The following is a 23278-nucleotide window of genomic DNA, read 5'->3' on the forward strand; positions in this document are numbered from 1 at the left end:
CCCTAACCTACAATTTATCATCAACACTTTATATCAAATGTTTTGTAATGACATGCCTGCAGCTTGCAATGAAAACTAAGGAAGTAATTTCTGCCAAAAGGAGGGTATTGTTTGTCAGTATTGCTCCATAGATGTAAAGCTGAACTATCTCCAAAACTGAAAAAGGCAAATTCTAATAGTTATTATTTTGATACAGGAAAGCTCTCAACAAAGTGATGGACAGAATATCTGTTTTATGGGCCAAATGAGCTTTTTAAACTACATTTCCTCTCATCTCTGCTTTCAATGAGATGGGATGGGACCACTTGACACCTAAAATGAGGAAGAATACAAAATTCTAAACTATATTTTCCAGTTTCCCTGTATTACAAAAAAGAAAAATCTGTCTACCTAAGGAAGAGCAGGATTTGTAACTTAAGGAAATCAGTGGTGAGCAGTTGTCTGTAGTTAATCAGGTAGCAGGAAACTAAAAAGTAAAAGAGGTCAGGGCTGTGTGGATGTGTGCCGAGCCCCAGCTAATCACAGCTACACAATACCTTTTTGAACTTGTATAGTTTAGTTCCAAAAGTAATACTTAATTTGCACTAATCAGCATGATTGTTTCACGTTTTATTTGGTTGGGTTTTAGGGTCAAGACTAAAACTGATTTTTTATGTTACTTGCATGCATATTAACGAAGACTTATACAACCATATCTGGTTGATGTTCTGGTTCTTTGTCTTCAGAATCACTGACCTGGAATAAGTATGTAGCTCAGGTGTTTCAAGTGTGTGCCTGGCACTACCAAACCCAAAAGATCAGCTTTGCATTCAGGCATTTAGCATTCTTTAGAATGAGATCAGAAATGTCAGCTTTCATGTACTCTTGGTATTTGTCCACTTTAATAATGTTTGGGAGTAGAAAAAATGTATTATTTCTTAAATGGCTGAACTTATCAATATATTCATCAGTGTTTCTTGACTTATTTTTAACATGGAGGTAAACATTTAAAAAACTTTTAGGTCTTCATGGAACCGCTGAATAATTACTATATCCAGTTCATTAGCATTGTGGTTATTGAAGTGAAGGTCTCCTACATTGTTGGATAGTGGGAAGACTTTCACACCAATATCAATGAAGATTATTGGTATCCATTAAATCGGCCACAGCCAGCCAAAGAACAAATCAAGCCATGGACAGACAGTTCAAAGAACCCCTAGCAACCTCAGGAAGAACCCAAAGAGCCCACGTAACCCAGGTTAAGAAACACTGTTCTAGTAAGAATGGTACCCTGTTCATACATCATTAAGAGTTCGAAAATAACCCATGGACAAAGCTACAAGGAGATGCTGAATACATGTTGGTAAAAACTATAATTAGTGATATATCCCAGTGGCAGTAGAATAAATCGGTGTTGTATAAACAGTACTGTTCGGTTATATAGAAAAGAGAAGGACGAGAGCAGGGGTTGTTTATGTTGGTCATACTGGACCACTAAAGGACATTGGGGGACAGCTGTAGAGATACTATTTTTTTTCTCAGGCAATGGCAAGCTACCATCTATACACAGCTTAAGATGCTAAATCTGGCTATGATCAGATTCTGTTTTAGAAATTGAGCCTATTGAATGATGGCTGGATGATGTAAGACTGAGGAAATACTTATTCTCTCTTTTGCAGACTAATGACTGCACACTTTCAGAATACACCTCCCATGCTAGCCAATCACTTTTTTTCCAGTTAACAAAATCCTTACATTGGGTGTTAACTTAATATGCATTGTTATGGTTTCTTTCCAGAATGCACAACAGTGCCTTAGGTGGAGGCAGCCTATGCTGATGCCAATACATGAGTCTCGTTTATTTGGTTTGAAGGTCCCCAGTCATGAAAAAAGTATGGAGATGGCCATTGCTAATCTTCTTTTGAAATAATATGCACATATGTTCTAGATCTCACTTTTTGCATGCTTGTTTCACTGCCTTTGCCACAGTTTTTTTCTTATACCAACCTGAGAAGTTGTGATACATTCCAGGAAACTGAAGCAATAAAGGTAGCATATAAAGTGTGAATTTCTGATCTGGAGTGTTTTTTTAGGTTGGTGACTTAGAAAGCTTGCAAGACACAGCATATTCACAAAAAATAGGCAGTTAGCATTTTATAAATAAAGATCAATAAGGAAAGACTATGTGCATTTTTACCTAAAAAGAGTGGTCAACACATCAATAGGAAGCTAGAGATAACCAAAGCCAAGCCATTAAATACATTACTTGGTCAATCTTACTGCAAAGCACAGATTGAGATGAATTCTGACATCTGTTCTGAAACCAATAAACAGTTCCAATAAAAAGGAGCCTAATGGTACTTATCTTGATGGTATTGCTTTAAATGAATCAAAATGTTTGAGATGAAGGCCTTGTGGAGGAACATGTTACTCCAGAGGCTTCTAGCAATTAGTAGCACTAGAGGGAACCAGCAGACTGTCCATTGGTAATTTGGAAAAGAGTACCAGGATGTGAACAAGTGTTTGTATATGAGGAACACTTAAAATAGGAAAGGGCATGAAACTGGGAATTAAAGAAACAGTTGGATTAGGTAAAAAGTTCCATCAGGTATTACTAAATCTAATTTACTCATTAGAAAAGATCCTTGGCTTAAAGAGAACAATGTACCATGTCCCTGACCCAAAAGGTTTTACCATGCCAACGTCTAGAGGTAAACTAATTTGGCTCTGGGGTGTATGACCTTGAAACAATTCCATCCATGGTCATATACCCCAGAGCCAAGCAATTTACCTCTCTATGTTTGAACAAGTGCAAGTAGGAAATTTTGGGACTTTAAAGGCATTCAATCAAACAAAACTGTACAAATTTCAGAGGGATGGTTAAGAGGCTATTTTTTACTTTTATTTATTATTACTTTTTTACACAGGGGAACCCTTGAACAAACAGCTCCATTCTGTTCAATAGAGAGGGTATTACGGTTATTCATATTTGGTTGTTCTTGGATCTGTTAGGACTGATCCATGACCGACGTTGGGTGACCGCAAGAATCACCTGATGTGCGTACATAACCTTACAGCCACTTCAAACTTGTGGTTGACTGCAGGGTTCTACTGCAGTCTCATCCAACTCCTAACTTCAACTACATGTAAATGGTTAAAGACAATTTTGTGCATGCAGACGCAGGAGATCTTGGCACAGTTCCTGAAAGAACCAAGTAACGTCTGTAGTTGCTTTTCCTTCTCAAAGAATAGCATCTCAACTGCAAAATAAAATGGTTGTCAAACTAAGGTTAACCATATAGTAGTTTAAGAGGGGTAAATGGAAGTGGCTAACAGCTGCTATTTCAAGTCTGAAAGGGGCTTTATTCACTTATTACATATGTTCCTCTACAGCAACCAGTAGGGCTTTATACCTCTGCAAAGAATAAATCTCATATTCATACCCTTAACTCTTAGATTGTAAACTCTTCTGGGCAGGGTCCTCTCCTCCTCCTGTGTCACTGTCTGTATCTGTCTGTCAATTGCAAACTAATATCCACCCAAAGAAAAACTACTGAGCTCTCATTCTCATGTATCCATCTTCAAATGGCTACTTCAAGCAAGATAACACACTATCACAAAGCTCAAATAATCTTAAACTAGTTTCTTCAGCATGACAATGAGTTCATTAAATTTAAATATCCCCCACCAGATCCCAATCCAACCTTTGATATGTGGTTGGGTTTGAATCATACCTGACAAAAGCTATCAAGTCATAATAGACAAAAATCCCTGGGAAATGTTTCCAGCACATTGTTGAATCTATGCAAAGTGTACCTACTTTTCACAATTTAGCCAATTACTATATATCTACAGTATTTTATATCTTATTCCAAACTTGTTTTTGCAATAATAATTTCTGCAATCTGGTATACTGTATTACTTCAGAGTGTATTTATAATATATTTCCCTTCAATAAATATAAACCATTTAAATCTTTACAATATTTGAAGATAAAAGCAAAATCTTACATGTTAAAAATCATACACGAAAGAATTAGCTCCTAAGATTACCACATTGCTTTTAGATTTACATCTGTTCGTCAGACTGTGTTAGGTATGTAAATTGTGGTCGGATGATCCATAGCTGGAATGTAGCCAATTATTGCATTTCCTCAGACGGAGCTCTTTTACAAACAGAGATTCTGGGGAAAAGGAGAAACATTCTCTGAAATCCACAAACAGGACTATACCATATGGTGTCACCCAACTAAAAAAAAAAGTATATTTTGTAATTGTATGCTGATAGGGAAGGATTTTATACAGACCTGTGAATAGCCACAACATTCTGAATTGAGCTGAACTGCAATCCCAGCATGTGAGAAGTTGCAGATTATTTATTGAATGCAGCTGTGGTTGTGGTCAAGCACACCATGGTCTGCAAAAGCAACTAATCTCTTTTGGCTAAATGGTTGTGCTTTGAAGATTTGCACCACAGCCACAGCAGTGTGCAAATCCGGTTATCTGTGGTGCCATTTGCCACTCCAGGCACACAGCAGAGTCTGCCATATACAGAGGGCAATTGTTGAGATTGTTGACAACATAGGTACATGCTACAGTTTTGATTTTGTCCTTTTATCTCCTAAAATAAGTTAACACATCCAGCTGTTCCAGCTTCACTTGCTGCATGTTTATACTAAGCCAGTGACACACTAAGTACGAAGCTGAAAAAATAATATATGAGAGCCAACATTTGCAAGTCACATTATTCTCTCTTCAAGATACATTGATGGTGGTTCAAGATCAACTTATGCTTGAACAAAAAAACTCCAGGTTTGATTGAGGTATGTAGTCCCACTGGCTCCTGTAGGGGAATGTACGAATGAAGTGAATATGTGCCCTTTCAGACTTACGGTTGAACCTGCAACTGTTAGCCACCCCAGCGTTACCTCTTCAACTACTATGGTGTTAACCGCTTTGTTGGGTGGTTGATGTGCCCGCTGGAGAAAAAAAAACCACCACATGGCCAGAAGTGACTGGCTTTCAGGAACTGCACTGCAATCAAGTGCAACTCTGTCTACACACTTGTGCCCAGTTATCTATGTTTGGTGTAAGTTGGGAGTTTGATGAGAAGAAAAAAATGGGGCCCAAGAGGCTATAGATACTCTAGTTGTATAATAGCAGAATTTGTGTTGCCACCTCCTGGGATATACAAAGTAAATAGAAAAGGAGAAGATCCTTGAAGCTGAACTACTAAAAAAGCAGCAAGTTATGTAGCATTAAATCTTATATAGTTATTTGGTATCTTAATTAAAAATCTTAATAGACAATAATAACAACAATGTATAACATTTCAAATATCATTAGATAGCTTCCAACGCGTTTCACAGCTGACTGGCTTCTTCAGGAAAAATACTAAGCAGAAAAATTGCCTGTCAAATAAAACTAGTACAAAAACAGAGATAAAGGAAAATCTTAAGTCTTATATATCTTTAAATATATATCTTATATATCTTTATATCTTATAAATTTTCTCATAACTATATAAAATATTTAAAACTGTAAAATACTGAACTGAAAGTCTGAAGTGCCCCAAATAGTGAATTGCCTCTCCATATTCAGATAACACACTTCTTGGGATCCAGTTTTTGTGACAACTAGCTGGAGGACAATCATTTCCACAGAACATAGTGAATGTTAAAATTTATTTAAAACACACTACTGCTGGTAAATTAGATGTCTCTTAGATTGTAAGCTCTTCTGAGCAGGGTCCTCACCTACCCGTGTCAGTGTTTGTATCTGTCCGTCATTTGCAATCCCTATTTAACGTACAACATGGCATAATATGCTGGCGCTGTATAAATACTACTAATATCAACAATATTGTCTGGGTTTCTTCAAAGCATGTCTAAAATAAATATTTTTTCTAATTCGTGCCGTTGGTTTTAATTTTCTTTGTCCAAAGGACAAGATACTATAATAGGATAGTTTAGCAGTATAAAAGATAAAGAAAACCGAGGTAACAGCTTAGGATATACAGGATATAACCCATTCAAAAAAGGGTGTGGTATGGAACATTTTGGTCTCTTTGTTGAATTTACAGTTTGTGGTGGTTTTTCATAGGTTGGTGGATTCTTATATCTCCTGGATGGGAATATATATATATAACATGCTGTGCAAAATGTCTGCATATGGTTAGGAAGGTGACAACAGCTTTCAGATCCTTCTGTTGTTTAGCCAATACCAATACATTCTGCCCACTCCATAGATCTCTTTCAAGTGAGCCAGGAAAAAAAAACACTAACCTCTTCTAAACATAAGATTACTCAAATTGTTTATAACACTTAACTGGGGTTTGGCCATACATGTGTATGTACTTGTACAATTTTTGCCTGCAGTTAGTCATTATTTGACATTAAAATGCAATAGGTCTAATGACATTTAAGCCGCATACACACGTGCAATATTAGTCGTTGGAAAGGATCTTTCACGATCCTTTCAAACGATTAGCACTGCACGATGCATGAACGAGTGCTGTACATACAGCACCGTTCTGCTGTATGCAGAGGGGGAGAGTGATGGAGCGGCACCCTGCTGCGCGCTCTCCCCCTTCCCTTGCATTAGGATTGTTAGACGTCCATCGTCTGTGTATCCCCCAGGACGGTCGTTCGGACGATGGATGACTGACTCTGTACACGCGCCAGATTCTCATGCGTTATCGACCCTGAGCCCATTATCAGGCGAGAACTGTTGGACGTGTGTATGTAGCTTTAGTAATGTTGGTATAAAGGTCAGAAAACCAGCATTTACAGAATCAGATGTTAGTTTATATTTTGCTGTCATAACCAGTTTCCATTAAAGCAGAACTATGTGTTCCGAATGAAAAAAACATATTTTAAGCAGTACTTTAATTGTCACAATACCTGTTGGTTTTCACGGCACTCCTTTCTGAACCATTCTGCACCCTTGCTCTGACTGTTTGCCTTGACCTGGGTTACCCTTCACCTATACCTGCCTGCTACCAACTATGACTCCTTTTCAGCACAGTCTACCTTTCTCGTCTGCTGTACACTGGCTATTTCCACACCAAAGTCTCTCTGTCCTTCCTCCTTAGGTGGAGAAACCCTTAGGGCCTCAAGCTGGTGACATATTGCAGCAAGGAGCCTGGTAGTCTGTAAAGCTGCTGGCTCATCACCCCTAGCGGGGTGCCCTATTAAGGATCAGGTATCACTTTTTTCCCCATGAGAATGGGGAATGCCTGATGAGAACCTGACATAAATGCATCTGTACTACATGTTCCTGTTTTCCTGTAATTGACACAGGAGTGTCTAAGCATCTTCCGGTCATAATTAGGAACACCAGGTCGTGGCTCCCAGGCTCTTCCTACCAGGGGCGAATGGAACAGAGAGCTCAGCTGCAGAGACAGCCAAAATAAAGTACTGGGTAGCCAGCTAGCAAGCAATAAGGGTAAGAGACTGTGGATGGGGCAGGCAGCAAGCGAGGAACTGTCCAAATTCAGGGCAGGCAAAAAGACAGGAAGCATGGTCAAGGTCAGGCATCCAAAAGGACGCCATATCGCAGCGTATCGCTGGGCTAAGTCTAAGGTAGCAAACTGAGGATTCACGGCCAGAGCCTAAAGAGAAGTTTTAAACCAACTAGCAAGCAATAGCAGGACTAAATTGAAACCAGGATCCAGTCTGCTCATTGGCTGTTATACACAATTCTTTAGTTATATGTTGATGGTTATGTGCTAAAGTTACAGTTGTAACTTTTTATGAGACATGGATATTTTTGTGTTATGCCAAGTCAAAGCTTTAAAAGGGAGTTTTGGCCTATGCTTCACCCTGGATGGATTTAATTATACATGTAAAAAATACAGAGTGTACTTCATCTAATCCTTCTGAAACACCATTTGCTGGATTTGCTTATTTAAACCTTCATTCTTTCATGCCATGGTGATAATTTACTGAAAAGATTTTCCTGGGGCTCTGCTGGATTAACAACCATCAACTCTCTAAGTTCTTTTACTGATTATGGTTTTTCATAAATTGTGTGACTTTTTATCAAACAAATGTTCACAAAAATAAAGTTGAACTTCAGGCAACACACTTATCAAATACATTACATTATATTATCAAATCAAGTACATATCTGAAAGTGCTTTTACTTGTTTAAGGTTTTGAATGCCCCTTCATATAGTACCAGGATTTACACATTATTACTAAAAAGTATTTTTTATAGCACCAACATATTATGCAGCGCCGTACATTAAATAGGGGTTGGAAATGACAGACAGATACACAGTGACACAGGAGGAGAGGACCCTGCTCAGAAGAGTTTACAATCAAAGAGGTGGGGGAAGGAGCACAAAATAGGAAGGGGGATATGGAATGGCGAGTAGCGAGGATCTAATAAACGGAAGACGGTTAGGCAAGTTTGAAAAGATGGGTTTTGTATAGTAACACTGGGGAACAATTTTGCACAAATTTTTTGTTGACTTAAAATTTTAAACTTATTTACACTAAAATAGGTATGCTGATTCTGAAAGTGCAGTGAAATTTCTTCTATGACATCAGGTTTTTTTCTTTACCACTTATTTTAATGCCATTACTGTAGCGCGGATTTGTATAGGCTATTCATTTAAACACAGGACAGTGTGATCAGAGGTTGTGCGCTGCTCTACGTAGTGAATAGGCAAAATTGATTTTTCTACTTAAACACGTATTTCCTTTCTTTCAGATCATGTCTGGCTCTGCTGTTTGTCGTCATAAATGCCTAAACAACCCCGATTCATTTTGTTATATCTGTGGCAGTTTCACCATTCCCAGTCAAAGGGCGAACATCAGCACATTTGTAGAGCAAGCCTATTTGGCATATTTCAAAGTTAAACTTGGTGATCAAGATAAGTCTTGGGCCCCTCATAAGGTGTGCAAACAGTGTGTCGAGGGTTTACGGATGTGGACAAAGGGAACACGTGATAGGATGCCATTTGGTATACCTATGGTTTGGCGAGAGCCAGATTATTTCAGTGACAGTTACTTTTGTATCCTAGTCTGTCATCGGCTATACGCCCAGTGGCTCGGCTCATTCAGATGGAATCCCAGTGCCGGTTTTCTTTACACTACCCTCTCCTGAAGAACATGATTATGGTGATGAACTAGGTGACAACAATGATGAAGAGTTTGAAATTGAAGAGGACTCTCTTCGTAAATTTAATCAGCATGAGTTGAGTGATTTGGCACGTGATTTGGGACTATCAAAGAAGTCTTCAGAACTCCTAGCATCAAGACTGCGTGAGAACTTACTTAAAAATGAACAAAGGTATCATACTTTCGAACCAGAGAAATTTCTGTAGTACTTAGAACTGACAGTGGCTTTGTCTATTGCCATAACATACCTGATTTAATGGAGGAATTGAGAATTCTGAATTCTCTGAATGGCCACTATTCATCGATAGCTCAAAGCGGAGCTAAAAGTGTGTCCTCCTTCACAATGGCAATATATTTGGGTCAGTCCAAATTGGCCATTCAGTTTCTCTTTGTGAAGAATATACAGACATAAAGAGAGTCATTGAGTTGTTGCAGTATGGCATCCAAGATCTGCCCTAAAACCAGGTGATCCAAACATTCTACATGAGCCACTTGTTGATAGAAAGTATATTATTTTGCCGCCCCTGCACATTAAACTGGGTCTGATGAAGCAGTTGGTTAAAGCTCTGCCAAGTGAAGGAGACTGTTTCAAGTACCTAATTTTGGCATTTTCTAGTCCGTCATTCAAAAAAATAAAGGCAGATGTGTTTGATGGTCTACAGATTCGGTAGCTCATCAAAGATGAACATTTCAACAGGACAAGAATGTCAGGACGAAGTCGAAAAGAATGCTTGGTTATCATTCAAAGCCATTGTCAAGGACTACTTTCTTAAAAACACACGAGCGAATAATTACACAGAAATTGTCCAGAAACTCTTGGAGAGCTACAAAATGCTTGGTTGCAATATGAGTATCAAGGTGCATTTTCTGCATAGCCATCTAACTTCCCGGAAAACCTTGGTGCAGTAAGTGATGAGCAAGGTGGACGATTCCACCAAGATTTGAAGGTCATGGAAGGACGGTATCAAGGTAGATGGGATGTACATATGATGGCTGAGTATTGTTGGAGCATCCGGCGGGATATTCCCAACACTGAACATGCCAGGAAAAGCTGTAAGCTTAAATGTTTACCTTAGCCGCTTACCAGATTAATTTTCATATGTTTTTCTGTAAAAAAAAATGTCAGCGTAACAAAAAATCCTTTGTATAAACAAAATAAATTTAAATAAACAGTACATTCAAGTTATTTTTTCATTGTATGTAAAATTTGTATGTTTTTTGCCAAAAATGGAGGGTACCCTGTATTGTAAAAAGTGGATGCGATAGCAAAAAACTGGGGTCATTTCTGGATTCACCACCCAAAAATTAGTAAAAAAACAAGTGTAAGATCCAACTTAACAAAAAATGCATTCCCCAGTGTTGGAGGAGCGAAGAGAGCTAGGGGTGTATCAGGTCAGAAAGGTAAGTGGAATAAGAGCTGTGGAGGGATTTGAAGGCAAAGCAAAGGAGCTTGAATTTGATTCTAAGGTGAAATGGAAGCCAGTGAAGAGAACTATAAAGAGAGGAAGCAGATGAGGAGTGGTGGGAAGCACCTGGCTGCAGCATCATAAAAGATTGGAGAGGCAAAAGTCGGGTTAGTGGAATACCAGAGAGGAGGATGTTACAGTAGTTCAGATGAGAGATGATAAGAGCATGTACAAGAAGTTTGGTGGTCTCTGGGGACAAGTATGGGCAGATTTTGGAGATTTTGCGCAGGTGAAAGTGACAGGGCCTGGAAATGTTCTGAATATGGGGGGTAAAGGAGATGGCAGAATTGAAGGTATTGACAAGACAAAATGCCTGAGGGGAGAAATGAAAAACAGTGTTATTTACAGCTAGAAATATGTCTGGGGGAGATTTGGAATGTGATGGAGGGTGTGGGGGAGATGATGAGTTCTGTTTTGTCCAGGTTGAGTGCCAGAAATCTATCAGCCATCCATGACGAGATTGCTGACAAACAGAAAAAAACCTTATCCAAGGACTAAGAGAGACAAGTCAGGGGTGCATAGATAGATTTGAGTGTCATCAGCATACAAATGGTACTGTAAACCAAAGGAGGATATAAGGCTACCAAGAGAGGAGGTGTACAGAGAAAGGGACCAAGGACTGACCCTTAGGGAACACCCAACAGGGAGGAAAGTGGAAGAGGAGGAATTACCACTGAAAAAACTTAAAGGAGCAGTCAGACAGGTAGGAAGCAAACCTAGAGAGAGAAGTGTCACCGATACCAACGAAGAGCATGATTTGGATTGGAAGGGGGGGATCAACAGTGTTAAAAGCAGAGGAAAGATTTAGGATACAGAGAAGTGAAAAATTGTCTTGTGACCTAGCCCTGATGAGGCCATTGGCCACTTAAGTAAGGCTACCTACACACATGCAATAATTGTCTTTGGAAAGGAACGATTGACAACCGATCGGCCGATAATCTTTACCAAAAAAAGTGCACGATTGTCCAACGACGCCAACGAACGAGGAAAGTCACTGGAAACTAAAGACCATCTGGGCGGATTTGATTGAGCAACGATCGTTCGCAATCTTATGTGTGTGTGGTCGTTCAGTGGTTGTGGATGGTTCTGTTGTACACTTTCTCCAGTACACGTCACTTCCTGCATCTTTCTAATGATCGTATCTAGTGTGTGTACATTATTGGTGAATTATATTTGAATGATCGTATCGTTACAGCATGTACAGAATCATGCACTATATGATCGTTCAAAATATTTGTGCATAAGCGTCGATATTCGTTCGTTTTGCAACGACAGTTATTGCACGTGTGTACGTAGCCTAAGGGGTTTGACACAATTCCTGTATTGTTAAGGGGTTGTGATATACAACAAAAAAGTTTATAAGCTTTCTGACTATGGGTGGTATGCTTTTCTCCAGAATGTCTTGAGATTTTATTCTAGCCTACGTAGGACTCAACACACCCTGTGCCAGACAGAAAAGTAGCTTCAAAGTTTAACTGAGCCTCCTCAATGTATTAAAGTAAGTATGGTCCTTGAAAACTTGATTTTTTTTTTGTCTGTTGATATTGAGCTGATATGCCAAAAGGTTCGGTTCTGTCTCATCTGTCAAATTCTCTCAGAAGCACCAAGTTTTGCCAATCTGCATTTTAGCAAAGTTTGACTTTGTTTTCCTTTCAACAGTGGAGGCCTTTTGGGTCCTTCTTCCATTGAGCCTAACATTATTCAAAAGGTGGCAGATGATGGCTTTTCATTTCCCATTCTGGCATCGATTTTTTTTTTCCGGCACCGATGTGTCCAGGGAGGTTGAAATCAATCCTATGGACTTTAAACTTTTTAGCATTTGCAACTATTGAGATACTTTTTCTTTGATGAAAGAAATGCAAGCATACATATTTTCATAAAGTTCCTATTCAAAGAGATGCAAGGGTACCAAGTTACCAAATCTGCATGTGTAATAAATATATATATTCTCATTGAATAGGTACTTATGTATAGCACACTATGTGACTTTGTAGACTGGGTTACAAGGAAAACAAATACTGAATTCTGCAGGTTGTACACCATTTTGTGCATGATGATAGAATTTGGCAGTTATTCCTAGGAATACCACATTAAAGTGACATTATTGTAAAAAAGAAAACACTTCCCAAGAACTGTCGGGATATCAGAATGGATTTCCTATATAAATAGAAAGAACAATAGCACTGATAATCTTTGCATCTTGCTGAACAACATTGTGAACTTACACTTCATACTGAACATTTTAATATTTTTCAGGATGATATTCTCCATAACACTCTGGATCAAAAGATAAATCTACGCACGTACAGAAATTTGGAACAAACAACTATTTGACGCAAATAAGGTAAAAGACCTGCAATTTCTAAAATGGATATTTCAAATCTAATTAGTATTGGATACATAATGTATTAAACCTGCAATGAAAATGCTAGCTCCCTAGCTGTCGCGAGTATACCTTGAGTGCAATAATGCATATTTGTAAGAACGTCAGCAAATCAAAGCCAATGAATTAACCAGGTAATATGCATTCTTAGGAGGTGGTCAGCAAAAGCAGTCAGCAAATTTTCAATTTTGGTTTTTAAAATTCCGGTCCTGTATACAAAATACATGTATAACAAAAGTACCTTACGACTTAGTTATTGAAAGTGTTGTATTTTATTCATAGAATATATACAGTTCCACTTTGGGTCAAGTTATTCATGCAAGATTAGTAAAAAGTAACCTATTTACAGCTGCAAAAAAAGAACCAGTTGAAGACTAACATAGAAAATTTGGAAGCATTCACAAAAAAAAATGGCAATTTTTTTTTTTTTTTTGTTTTAAAGAATGAAAAAGTTCACGGTTTAAAAGTATTTACATGTTCATTATATTGTCAGTATTACAAATATTTACACATACAGAAAATAAAAAATATGCTAGCAAATTAAAAAAAGAAAAGTTACCGCAGTCACCTAAAGTGAATCTGTTCTCAAAAAGCTTTGTTAACAGTCATTCAGGAAGGAAAGAGAAAAAAGATGAGACCGATAAGAGCATATGCAACAAGAGTACTTAGTTATATTTCCTGGAAAATGTTCAAGGTTCTATGTTGGCCAGAAAAGGCCTAAGATTTCTGTCACATAATCTTCAATGAAGAAAAGGTTCAGGCAGATTGAATTCTGCTCCCATTCCCAGGACACCACATGACCAACCACCTAGGCATTCAGACGTGATTATCACCAAAAGCATTCCTATTTTTTTTTTTTTTTTTTAAGGAAGAAGTGTTTCAGCCCATTCATCATAGTAAGACAAATTTTAAAGGTAAAATATTATGTCATTATCAGATACTGCCCCCCGCCCCAATAAAAAAAAGTCAAAAGAAAATGAATATTTGCCAATAATTAGGCTGTAAACATAATACCTTGTGATTATTACGATTTAAAAATTCACTGGGTAATGTTCCACAGCATATTCCTCCAGAGGTCACATATTTATAGCTGTAGAAAAATTGATTTTCATTTCAGTCCAGGTGAAGTCAGCCTATTAGAAGCTCACTGATACTTTTTAAATAGAGTCTTCCTTTCAAGTTGCACCTGTGGTGTGTTAAGGTACAAAAGTAACAATTATTTTTTCTGCATTTGTTCCAAAAGGTACTGGTTTCCTACTCACTGCTTTACATATTCTTATGTCTTTTAATTCCCTTTATAAGATTTGAAATAAGTGCCTTCAAGCATAAACTCTTGTGTTTCTTAAGAATTACAAACACATACAAAATGTGAAAAATTATTTTAATACAAAGCACTTGTTTGTCTTCATCTTGCTTGAAATCTACACCAGTGGTTCCCAGGAAATTTCTGTTGCACTTAAGGCACTAAGCTTACATGAAGAACTCAACTCGCATCCCAGGTAACTTGTCAGGAGGAAAAATGGCCACACAACTTTTATTTATTGTATTTATTTCAAGGTGTATGGCTAAGGGGCAGAATATGTAACGGAATCTGCTTACTGAATTATAGATGTACTTGGCATACTACCTTCTCCCCTTAATTAAATTTCCTGTCTCAAAACTCAAAAAAAAAAAAAAAAGACTCCATAACATTTGAAACATCCGACCATAAGCAAAGTGAACACAAATAACTACCTATATCCAAGGTTTACAGTGTGGGAGAGAAACTTGAAATTTAATACTACAGTGTTCAACCCAGAAAAGTTTTCAAGCTGGGTGGGAAGAAATTGTAGGTGGGTGGTGGCACCTGTATTGTGACTCAACTCCTCAGTAACCACCCAAAAACAGCCGGGTGGTTACTGAAAAAAAGTGCTGGTTGGTGTGCCCAGCTAAAGGGGACTGAGGAGAACACGGATACTAGCAGCTGCAGAAGTAGCCAACTTTAGTTTAGTTACCAAGATCAAAACAGTGCAGTTGTATCATAAGAAGACTACAGGAAGACAATTAAGTGTAGAGTTCCCTACTACCTCATCTTTGGAAGGCCATACTATCATTAATGAAGGATGAGCCTAATATGAGCATTGACTGGAATGAAAATATATCACTAGGGAAAACTCATAAAGGTGGGTCATTATCCCTGAAATGTCTTATAGTAATGGAAAATGTCTGCTCGACCATTTACTGAGCAGTTCCTTTCCTATGGAGAAGCACAGGGTTTATCCATGTGTAAGGTGCATCTATAAATTCACCAAGTTAGTTATAAAGATGACATGGCATTTATTCAGGTAATGACAGGGAACCATCACTTTTGCACTGATGGATCTTCCTGTTTATTGACAACCTATTCTAAGGGTGGCAAGGAACAGGCAGATATCTGGGAACTATCAGCAGTGAAAACTCAAATGTAATCCATAGGTTTGCAGGTCTTCCTGTAATCTTTTCACCAACATGCACAAATGGTGATAGCAGTGTAGCCCAGATAAAATGGGTTACTTTTTTTTCACACAAAAGGTTAAGCATAATAGTTGAAAATAAGTTTTCCAACAAGAAATCTGTGTGGAAGATATTATGAGTGATTTTAGGTGCTCATCAAATCTTAAAAATATACTTGCAGAGAAGTTTTGATCAACGATTCCCAATTTAAAACGCTAGGCAGTGTATTGTCACCTTAATGCAGTAAGTAACCCACATATCTTTCACATCATTGTTCATAATAAAGACCAGAACTTGGCATGGTCAAACCTTTTGTTAAACAGATGTCTTTTACACAGAGTTTCCATTGCTGCGGTTTCTTAACTTTTGCAGAATTACTAAAAAAAGATACATATAAACATTTCAAAAGAATTTCAACGATAAGGAAATGTTTAAGATAACAGAGTACAAAAGATTAAGGAAACTAGTCATCTTAACTAAAAAAACATTTTATTTATCTTCCAAGTGTTTGGTTTAGGTCATTGCCCTTCAATCACAGAAGTGCAGCCCAGCCATAATATTAAAAAAGTAATGGTGTCATCAAAGGCGTAACATTATGCACTACAGAGCATGCAACTTTTATAAAGGGCTCAAAACAGCAAAGGCTGCATATTGACTAATCAGGCAGTAACATCTGGCAAAGGTTTAAACAACATGAATGTAATTAAGGGTTTTCTAACAGAATGTATATGCAATAAAACTTAACCGATTTTAGAAAGCGGGCAGAGAAAAAGCACTACAGGGTTCTACACATGTGCTGTTTATTGGCAGGTTTTCAGATTAGAAATATGTTGCCTATATCCTGCCCATGGAATAATTACTCCCAAAATTCTAGGATGGTTTTCCACTATGTTACTAAAAAATTTGATGAAGGTAATAATACTATGTCTGCAGAAAGTATGCAACTTCTACAGTTGTTTTTATTGGCACTAGAGAAATGAAGCAGGAATATACTATAATAATAATAATACTAATTAGTCTTGTATTCTTTTACATTCCCATGAATCCCTATAAAAATCAAAATATACACTACCAATAGAAGGACACAAAATCAAGTGCATCTAAATTAAGTGATAATACAAACTGCCATTGCTGAACTCATTTTTATATATGCTAATTGTCTGGATACAAAGCTGATATTTTGCTTTCAGTAATTCAAGAAAAATTTCTAAAACTAGGTCAGCAGTGGCAACTTAATTTCTTAAAGATTAGCTTTCTTTAATGTATCAAAACTCTAAACCTATCTGATGGCTCTTGTGGATGGTGTCAAGTCCTCCACAGGTTTTTGATGGACTCAAGGAGGTGGCCTGTGACTTACCTTTAATGGGGAGCACACTTTAGGAAGCTCCAGTTTGCTGAGTAACTTAGGTAGGTAGCCCCTAACCTCCTACTTAATAAAAGGAACATTTTAGGAAGTAGCATGGGTATATTATGTAAAGAAAACCTAATTTGGAGCAAAGGGACCAATATTTCTGCAGACGCTTATCCTTGCAAACTATTAAATAATATATCAAACATTAACATGGCCTTATTCATCACTAAGGGAAAAGATTATAAATGACAGAGAATTACGACATGACAGGATGTTAAGCATTATTATTTGGAGGTAGTAAAGCAAGTTTCACCTGAAAGGTATTGTACAGTACACCGCAGAAACATTGATTTTATTGGGAAAAAGATACTTGCATTTATGTTTTGGCATGCACTAAGTAGTGCAAAGATCTAATAAACTATCCTGCAATTTTATACAAGAACTCTTGTTTCTCATAATGGCTATAAAAAGATTTCCCATTGTAGAAGTGTGAAGAGGAATTGTCTGAACCTGTGTGTATATATAATACACACACATAATACATACTTACACACACTCCTAAGCACACTGGGCAGTTATATAGGACCTTGGCTTATTCATGCAATTACCTAAATCAGCAGCACAGAGTATGGATAACAGGTCAGCAGCTTAAGTCACTCTAGGTTCAAACTAAATGATATTAGCTAAATACTATGTGTCAAGGAAGAATAACAGAAGGTTCACTAGGCTATTTCAGTCATTTGCTGATGCATGACAGTGGATTAAAGTGGCATAATTTCAAGTTCATGGAAGCAGCAGGGGCAGAAATACCACTAATTTGAACCTAGTCCTATCAGGTACAGCAACCACCAAGGTAAAATGAAAAACAAAAAAAACATGCAACTGATTTTGACAATGACAACATTGCTGGTTTGGGGGTTTCCTGAAACTTCTAATCTCCTGGGAGTTTCAGGTCAGCACAGACACAAAGGCTACAGGAAATATAGCTTATCTGATGAATCTTGACTTCTGTCGAAACAATCAGCTGGTCGGCTACCAAATCTGATTCTAAAAGGAACAATTTTGAGATGCAGTAGAATGAGCAGCAGGGGCGCTCAAAGGTTAGCACTCAGGCCTTTTCAGCGCTAGTTCCCAGATTCGAATCTCAGCCAGGACACAATCTGCATGGTGTTTGAATGGGTTTCCCCTGGGTGCTCTGGTTTCCTCCCACATCTTAAAAACATGCAGTTAGGGTAATTGGCTCCCCAACAAAATTGACTTTAGACTGTGGTAATGGCATATGACTATGGCGGGGATATTAGATTGTGAGCTCCTTTAAGATACAACTACTGGACATGACGATGGACTTTGTAAAGCACTGCATAATATGTTGGCGCTATGGAAGAACCAGTTAATAATCGATTTGTAACTAACAAATATTCAGAAATGGATCTCGAGGGAATGAATGAACTGAAGGATATATCTCACACACAGTCTTCATTTACGCGAATACATGCATGTGTTTGCTTTATAAACCATTGCAGTATGTCACAGTATTTGGGCATGTGACCTAATCAGCAGCACAGTGACCAATGGCCAGACTAATTAATAATGCGATTTGGGACTGGGCCTTGTTCTTCCCCCTTTACCAGACTTATGCGAGTCAATGGTAATATATAAAGATTTACCAGTAATGTTAGAAACCATGGATAAAAGTTCTCATGCCAGAGTTTGTCTGTCAGAAAATGTGATTTGTTTACCAGGCACATATTAGTAAGTTTTTATCCCATAAAACAAGCTCTGTTGGTAACCAAGGACACCAAAATCTACACGATCCTCCTACCTTGGTCATTATTAAGGGAGGGAGACCAGGCACACACAAATATTTCTAGGTGTTAGAACATGTACTGCGTAATTACTACTATGGCTTTACAAGTGTCATAATATACCTATATTTAGTGATTTTATCAGCTTCCGATGTAAGCACATTGGAATATATTTCTTCTAATCTTTAATTATATGCAATGCTCCAGCTCAGAGGTATATTAGCTTTAACACCAGCATTGCTTCATTGCTGCAGTTCTTCTTAAATCCAAAACCAGGAGACACCCTTCAAGAAAAAATAGCCGAAGACAACAAATCTTGAAGTGGGGACAAAAAAAGACTGTTGTGTAAATACAATAAAAACAATTGCAATGGATTTTGTGTAATGTCTTGTGGCTTATCAGAAAGAGACTGCAATGCTGCAGAAAAAAAAAAACAGCTAAATTAATATGTTCATCTTTTTCTAATGCAAGTAAGGGAAACGGCTGCAGGTTGCAAGCCATCTGTTTTTTTTTTTTTTTGTTTTCTTTTTGAACCCTCAGAGCAAAAATGCAACTTTTTTTCTGAAACACAGAAGATTCCCCACCAGTGCTAAACTGATATACACATTAAGTGAGAATGCAATTCTTCAATACACAATGATAGTTGAGCATTTATATAAAAAGATGTTTACTTCCTGTAATTAAATAAATCAAGAAGGTTTTACCCGAGCAAATCAAGGATCAAGTCTTAAAACATATTTACAATGGAAATCCAGTGTTCAGTCATCAAAGTAAATGCCACAATACAAATTAACCTGAAATAACAAAAATTAAATTAGTATGTGAAACCCTGTTAAAATCTTGACTTAATAAAACTGACATCACAAAGTCTCCCTTCACTTTGAGGAAATTTGGACTCCATAAAGGTCAGTTACACAGGCACTTCACATGTAAACAGTCTACAACAGAAGAAAAAACATTTTGGCACCAACTCAGATTATAAAAATAATACTTAAAAATTACAAATATATATATATAAAACCCAGAGAAATTAGGTCAGTTTCCAGCAGTTTTTCAGCAGTCACTAAAATCACAAAATAAAAATACTGAAGATGCCAAAAAAATATATATAAATTACCATAGGTGCAATAAATAAGACTTAAAACTAATCATAGTTAAACTGATTTCACTGGAGAAAAAAACTACAAGGACAGGGTTGGGTTATTTACACTGTTCTACGGCACTAGAATATGATATGGAAATCCAGCACAGAATCTGTCAGTTTCAGTCACAGTAGCTCTTTATATTAATGCCTAGGTGCAAGATATATAAAAAGGGGCAGACAATTTGAAAATGGTGACCCTGCCACAAAGGAAAAAAAAGAGAGCCAGCCTTTAGAAGCAGCTTTCTGGCCTATTTTTTGTCCTGACTAACAGGATCATTTTAAATCCCTACCCTGCTCCGCATTGAAGGTATAAATGTTATATGATCACTAAGGGCCGGTTGAAAACAATATTCACTCAAAGTAACTGAATTTATATACAAAGAATAGAGATCCTGTAGGCTATCTGATCTGCATTTGGAAGCTTAGAACCAGTTCTCAAATGTTCCTTGCTCATCTGCAGCCTTTTTTTTGTGCATTTGCAAGCTTGGAATTCACTGTGAAGGTGTCCATCAATCCAAACATCAGTTATTAAAGCTGGAAACAGCTATCAATGCTCAATGACACCTTACATATTCAATAAACAGAGTATGCAGATTTAGATTAGTGTGCAACACAAGAGTAACTTCTTGTTGGTGCATGTTACTAATCAGGATTTTGGTATCTCGAACACTGAGCACAGGGTTACTAAATACCAACTCCTACTTCCATGCTTTAACACTAAACCTGCAAGGCTAACCTGATAAATGCTCGGAAACCTTCCCTCCGGATGTAAATACTGGTCAACAAACTGCTATGCATTTGCTTGATTGTATAGGGCATTATGCGCTATACAAAGAAATATCGTGGCCAGAACAGACAGGTTTATTTTAGGGAGCCTTTTTATGATGTTAAAACGGTGTGTTTATGAATATGTAACATATTCAGATACACACACACACATGCAGAAAAAGACACCTCTTACAGATGCATTTTTTAACAAATATTTTTAAATATCTAAAAATATACCACTGCGGTTCACTAGAATTAGTGAAAAAACAGCAGGTGTGCACAATTCCCTTTTAGGGCTAACATAACTTTAGAGAAACGAATCTCAGGACAGTCCATAGTTGAGGCTTGAGATAAAATCCTAAGAGTGTCAGTACCAGACATGGAGTTAAACTGAAGAAAGTTGTGAAGCTCTCAGCAGTGGAAGTTCTAACAGGGCCTGAACTGTGATTCCAACTTTGACTAATCCTCTCTCTTCTAAGATGTGGTGGGGTAAACACAACCTATCCTGAAAAGCAAAAAAAGACAATTAGGTATGTAAAGCAGGCAATAGTAGGTGGTCATACAAAGTCTAAATTCTAAAACTAATTTAGCAAGTTTTTAAAAAGACTTTATAATAATGAGCCTATTGAATGCTTCACAAGAAATACTTCCATTAAAAAAAAGCATTTAGACAACTGGTTTAGTGCAATTATAGTGGATTTTGCATTAAACTGAACCTTACATGGACTTATGACTAGAACAAGTCTGCTGCCAGTGTTTACAGGTTTTAGCATAACATGTATGTAATAATAACATATTGGTATGGTATGGCACACTTGCCTACCAAAGCTCCCATCTCCATTTGTGAGACAGCTGCAATCTCTCTACTAGATTGTAAGCTCTTCGGGGCAGGGTCCTCTCCTCCTGTATCACTGTCTGTATTAGTTTGTCATTTGCAATCCCTATTTAATGTACAGCGCTGCGTAATATGTTGGCGCTATATAAATCCTGTTTATTAATAATAATAATAATAATAATCTCTCCCACAGTTACTGCTAAACACCCTCACCTGGTCTTCTACCCAGTTCAACAACTTCAGACAACTTGATTGATCAGGTCTGGATAATGCAATTCCACTGCATGTGCATGAGGCTTACTTTATCCTGGCATCAAAGACATGCATGTACACTGACTTGCTTGTCATTGCTGGAAGGTAAGGTAGATCCTTTTACAGAAGAGAGGGGGTCTTCTGCAGTAACAACCTAACAGTCAGCAATGTGTGTTTTTTCTTTTAACTTTTGGTTTAATTTTTCTAAATTAAGACTTAAGTAACTGTATAGTAACTGCATCAAAGTCCTGTGTCCCCATAAAGCCCTTTAGATTTCAGGTTATGGCTGCGTGTGTCTCAGTTTCTTAAAATTAGGTCCCAAATTCCAAGTGGTACGAATTGCTCCTGTTTCAACTGTCAGATGTGAAAATGTCAGTGTACAGTATAGGCTCAGGCATTTTACTTTACAAAGAATGGGGCTACTCATTGGAAAAGGACAAGGTTTTGTCTCAATAGTAAAGAATAGGTCTAAGATCCAAGACACGACCATAGAGAAAAATTATGGGACAAAATGGTGGTTAATGCGGAACTTGCATTAGAAACAATGTCTGATTATTTAATAAAGACTCCTTTCAGCATGCCAAAACACGGGGTAATATGGTACTATATTTACTTTACCTTCTTTTACTGCAGGGGGTGATCTAAGCATCTGTCCAAGAACCTGAACCTGAACCATATTGAGTAACCAAAATCTCACAAGATAAAGCTTCAGAAACGGTTAAGTGCCATTTGGGCTACTTCATATTTATCAAGGCTTTGCTGGTAGGATTGGGACATCACCCTTGTACTGAGGAAAAAGGGAGCTAAGGTAAGCATAGTAGATAACTTTTTACCCAAAAGGTAAACCTCATTGTATTTATGGAGGGGTTTTGAGTAAATGAGAAGGCCTGGTATTTTAAGTGCAAGGTCTGCTTGAAGATGAAAAAACACTAAAAGCTGGTTTGCTGAACGGATTTTAGAAAAGTACAGGAAGTAAAACTGAATACCAAATTTCATATTTGTAATTTTACTATAAAAGGAAACTCACCTGTGGGACCCCGAGTTTCTTACATGCCTCTAGAAAGTTTTCAACATTGCGCCTGCATTTTGCCATGCTGAGTTTAGGCTACAAAATAGACAATGATCATATACAGTCAATTTGGAAATACATTAATATGGATTCTGAAAACAAAAAAGGCAAAAAAAATAAAGCTAGTGAAAAAAAGTTTTGACATCTAAAAACTAAAAAATCTTTAGGACCATGTCATCTGGTCTATTTAAAGTGACCCATGGTTGCCCACCAGCCCAGTTAATTCCTCCTACCTGTGATATTACAGCAGTCCATGACATATATAAATACACTGCAATATACCAGGTAGGGAAGCTTACTTAGATCAATAAAGCCCTATGACAAACATGTACTTAAAAGCTTAACATACACTTAGAGAGGAAATGTCTGGTTTAGTAATAAATTTAAAATGCTATAATCCATTTATGCTGAATTCATTAGTTGTAGATCTAATGTTCTATGTCAGATGGTTTATGTTTTTTTTCCTGTAAATGGACCAATGACCTTCACACAGTTTTGGTGTGATCTTTTAAATGTTGCTTCCTAATCAGTTTTCCAAATACCGTATTTTTCGGACCATAAGATGCACTTTTTTCCCCCCAGAAGTGGGGGGAAAAAGTCCCTGCGTCTTATGGTCCAAATGTAGCC

The 23278-nt window shown here is 37.4% G+C and overlaps 1 protein-coding gene across 3 annotated transcripts in view; it reads right to left on the minus strand.

Annotated features, from left to right (window-relative positions):
• Nucleotides 1–15899: 15899 nt before the first annotated feature.
• LRCH2 (leucine rich repeats and calponin homology domain containing 2) overlaps nucleotides 15900–23278 on the minus strand; it is a 55424-nt gene continuing 48045 nt past the window's right edge. For all 3 annotated transcript variants that reach the window (XM_072430414.1, XM_072430413.1, XM_072430416.1), the window contains 2 exons: nucleotides 22610–22687; nucleotides 15900–21000 (listed from right to left, as the gene is read on the minus strand). In XM_072430414.1, coding sequence (XP_072286515.1) covers nucleotides 20881–21000; nucleotides 22610–22687 — 198 coding nt within the window. In that variant the 3' untranslated portion in view covers nucleotides 15900–20880. The remainder of the gene's footprint in view (nucleotides 21001–22609; nucleotides 22688–23278) is intronic.

Source organism: Pyxicephalus adspersus, chromosome Z, assembly GCF_032062135.1.
Source record: "Pyxicephalus adspersus chromosome Z, UCB_Pads_2.0, whole genome shotgun sequence".
NCBI lineage: Eukaryota > Metazoa > Chordata > Amphibia > Anura > Pyxicephalidae > Pyxicephalus > Pyxicephalus adspersus.